The 4,026-nt window shown below is 36.2% G+C and overlaps 1 gene segment (V, D, J or C); it reads left to right on the top strand.

Moving 5' to 3' along the window:
- Window positions 1-2,956: 2,956 nt before the first annotated feature.
- LOC130875202 (immunoglobulin kappa variable 4-1-like) lies at window positions 2,957-3,630 on the top strand. The segment is given in 2 exon segments: window positions 2,957-3,005; window positions 3,215-3,630. Coding segments are annotated over 2 exon segments (465 nt in total).
- Window positions 3,631-4,026: the final 396 nt, after the last annotated feature.

Here is a 4,026-nt window from a genome sequence, read left to right on the forward strand (position 1 = left end):
AATAGCAGACTAACTCCAAAATATTCCAATTATATTTTCATTATTATAAGGGGCAAACTCACAAAACAGGAATGAGAAGTCCAACCTCAGCTGTGTAGCACAAGAACCACACACACACACATACACACACACAAAGACAAACAGAGAGAGAGAGAGAGAGAGAGAGAGAGAGAGAGAGAGAGAGCGCACTCAGTGTGGCAATGGTTTGATCTGGGTACCCAAAAGGTTACCCCCTAACTTGTTCCAACCTCTTAAAAATCATTGGCTGATAGAGGTTCCCCATCATACACTTCTTGCTCTTTCTGTCTGTCTTGCCATCATTTATAGTTACTTTCATGATTTCCTATTAAATCATTATTCGAATGAAGTGATCTTATATTTTTGCATTGGTTTCTATCTCAAGACCAAAAATGAGAAGAATATAGATGCCACAAAACATCCTGTAGCAGTCACTAACCAATTTTAGAAGAACACAGGTTAATGTTACTCTGGAACTTCCTTTACCTGCAATAATATCTACTTATTTTGAATAATGTTTATCCTTGTACTCCTTAATTCCATACTGAAGACAGTGAACCTAAAAGAGCAATTAAGTTTTTTCTGGGTGAAGCTCTGTTTCTGATGGGGCACAAAACTCAACTGTAACTAGTCTATCTATTCTTCCTCTCACACAACTGGAAGACATTTTCTATGATGTTGTAAAGACAAATAACATGTGATAGCATTTGGACCACCTAAGTAGGGAGGTTTGCATTATAGGCTATAGTATAAAAATTATTGTGTGCTTTTTATACCATAATAAATGATAACAAGCTCAGCCCCAAAACTGCTGATTTTGTGAATGAAGTATAGCTTCCATGGGCCTTCCTTCAAGTTGATGTCCATGGAAGTTGATTACTGTGTTCCATGACCTCAAAGTCATCAGTATCAGACTTTCTGGCTCCAAAGTTGGGAGCAACCTAATCTGTGTTGTTTCATCCAGTAGGTTTGTAGTTTGTTCACTGTTAATCACAGTCAAGAAATTTAATGCACCAGGGTTGAAACCTGATTTGTTAGAAAAGCAGTAACTAAGGACTGCTTGGCATTTTCTATTATGCACAAAAGAACATGGAAATTTTATCCTTTTAGTCTCCATGTTCTCCCTTTACATACTGTGAAAATACTAAAGCAGGAGCCTTTGGATTTGTAAGATGCATGTCTCCATGTATTCAATATAAATGAACAACAGTCAATTAGAAGAACTTACAAAATGAGATCACTGCAGCTGTCACAAAGAGAAGTACAAAGTTTATCTAAGCTAGAGGGCACAGCACAAATTGTTAGCACATTGACTTGGGCAGTTTCTCATCTGTCATATTCTTGACCTTGATATTCATAACTTCCTTAATCAACATATGGCTTGTCTCTTTGTTAATGATGGTGTATTACCAGTTCAAAAAAGAATCTGAGTATGCTTATCAGAAATAAATAAAAATGTTGCACATGAAATCGAGATGTATAAAGTTATATAGTAACTGCCAAATAAATGGGAAATTCATGTTATTTAAATGTATATTTAATTTTCAATAATATACTTGTCTTAATGCTAAAATCTTAGTATCAGTTAATTACTGATACTACTTTTGATTACTTTTGATATCAAGTGCTTGGTTTGATTTGTAATTTCTTTATAAATGATGCATATTTTGGAGAGATTGTCTTTATGTATAGATTAGACTGGCCTAGAATTTGTACCCTAGGCTGACCTCAAAATCATAGTCTTGCTCTTTATGTCTCTCCAGCTCTGGAGTTACAGACACAAATACTCATTGCAATGATGCTTTACTTATTTATTTTTCTTTTTCTTGCACTTTATACAAAATGCTGGGTTTGTAATTTATTTCTTATATGCACTTTCAGAATTCAGAAATCTAAGGTCCAGCCACAGTGTGTAATTTCTGTTATTGATATTGATTTTATCTCATACTCAAACATTTTCCCCTTTGGATAGCAAACATCTCTGATGTTTTTATCTATTGATTTCTGTAAAATTAATACTTGACTTAGGATCACTTTGCTCCTGCTAAAGTGGTTTTTCTTTTTTATTATGTCAACAGAACCAATTTCATATGGTTTCAATACTGCTAATCCAAAGATTACTCCATAATATGCATTTCTGGAATGAACAATCTTGGTGGTGTTGGTCTACAGCCTTGACAACTTGAAGAAACCCAGTTTGTTTTGTTCAACTTCCATTTCCCCAAATTTGGAGTTCTTTTTTAGTTCCATGAAATTGTTCATAGAATACATATTAGCTACTGCTGTGTTTGACTTTGCTTTGAGAAAAATTCTCTCATCTCAAAACTTAAATTAATGTTCCCCAGGATTTCCACAGAGTAAATTCTGAGCTGCTGTTTGAGTCTATATCCCTTGTATAGTCTAGAAACAGGAGCCATTGTTCATTGTCTTCAGTTTAAGAGTTGCTTTTTAGATGGTAGATAATAAACAAATTATCAGTCTCCATATAAACTTTCTCTCCCCTTTCCTCCCTCGACTCTTCTTTTCTTCTACTGCATGTTTTCTTACTCTATTTTTCTCTACTTGTTGTGAATTTTTGAACATATTTTATCATTTCCCCAGTATTGTTAATCTGAGAAAGCTTTCCAAACATTACTGCAAGAGCAAACTGACTTAAATATTTAATGTATTTTAAACCAAAGTTGATATTAGAGCACCTCATTGATTTCTGTGTGTGAGCACTATGTTGATATATTTCAATGATTGCTCACACTACCTATGATGGTATTTTTGCCAGCTGATTGACACCAGTCACTCATACACACTGCCCAGACATTTATTTATGTATTTGATGAGTGCTTTGCATGGGAAACTCCAGCGCAGACCAGCTGCTTAGAATATATAAAACAGGCCTTTGTGGTGAGAACTGAGCTATATCAGACAAAATAGAGGGAGCAAGATGGTGTCACACACCCAGGTTCTCATGTCTCTGATCCTCTGGGTGTCTGGTGAGAGATTTAAATATAATCTTTTTGGAGTCACTTCTTTGTATAAAAGTAATTTACTATGTGTGCTAGGACACTATTTCTTACACTATTGTATAAGATATACACTCTGGCAATATGACATTACAAGGCTACAAAATGACAAATCTTATCTGTATAAAATTCTGTAAAATTTTTTTATTACACATGACCATTGGTTTTCCTGATTACAGGTGCCTGTGCAGATATCACAATGACCCAGTCTCAGTCCTCCTTGGCTGTGTCAGTGGGAGAGAAGATCACCATCACCTGCAAGTCCAGTCAGAGTCTTTTCAGCAGTAGCATCAAGAAGAACTGCTTGTACTGGTACCAGCAAAAACAAGGGAAGTCACCTAAACTGCTAATCTACTGGGCATCAACCTGGGAGACTGGGGTTCCTGATCGCTTCATAGGTAGTGGATCTGGGACAGATTTTGCTCTCACCATCAACAGTGTTCAGGCTGAAGACCTGGCAGATTACTACTGTCAGCAGGGTTACCAATATCCTTCCACAGTGCTTCAGTCTCCAATAAAAACATCCTCTGAGATTCTCACCACCTGCCTACATCACGCACAACCCTGGCCCTATACACTTCCCTCTTCTGCCTGAGAGTCAGTGTACCTGAAACTCTGATGAAAAAGTTCACAGAACCCATCAAAATACAATGGGTTCAATGTCTATTTTGTCTTTTGGTATGATAAAACTTTATAAAAACCTGCAAAGGAGAACTAAGTTACCACAAACTCTGCTGCTTGAGTACATGAGGGGTTTAACCTTTTACACTTCTAGTGTTCTCCTATCAACCATAAGACTCTATGGGCAAAAGTTATGATCATGACAAGCTGTGTTTCATTTTGGAAGGTCTAGGAAAGAGTGTTTTCTGTTTTAATAGATTCTAGATGGCTTCTTACTTCCTAACTGGTGTCCATTTCTTCTGTTTTTTTTTCTTTTACCTTTTTATTACATTTTGGTCAGTTGAATGCCTTTTTCTGTGGCCATGAGAGT

Source organism: Chionomys nivalis, chromosome 1, assembly GCF_950005125.1.
Source record: "Chionomys nivalis chromosome 1, mChiNiv1.1, whole genome shotgun sequence".
Classification (NCBI taxonomy): domain Eukaryota; kingdom Metazoa; phylum Chordata; class Mammalia; order Rodentia; family Cricetidae; genus Chionomys; species Chionomys nivalis.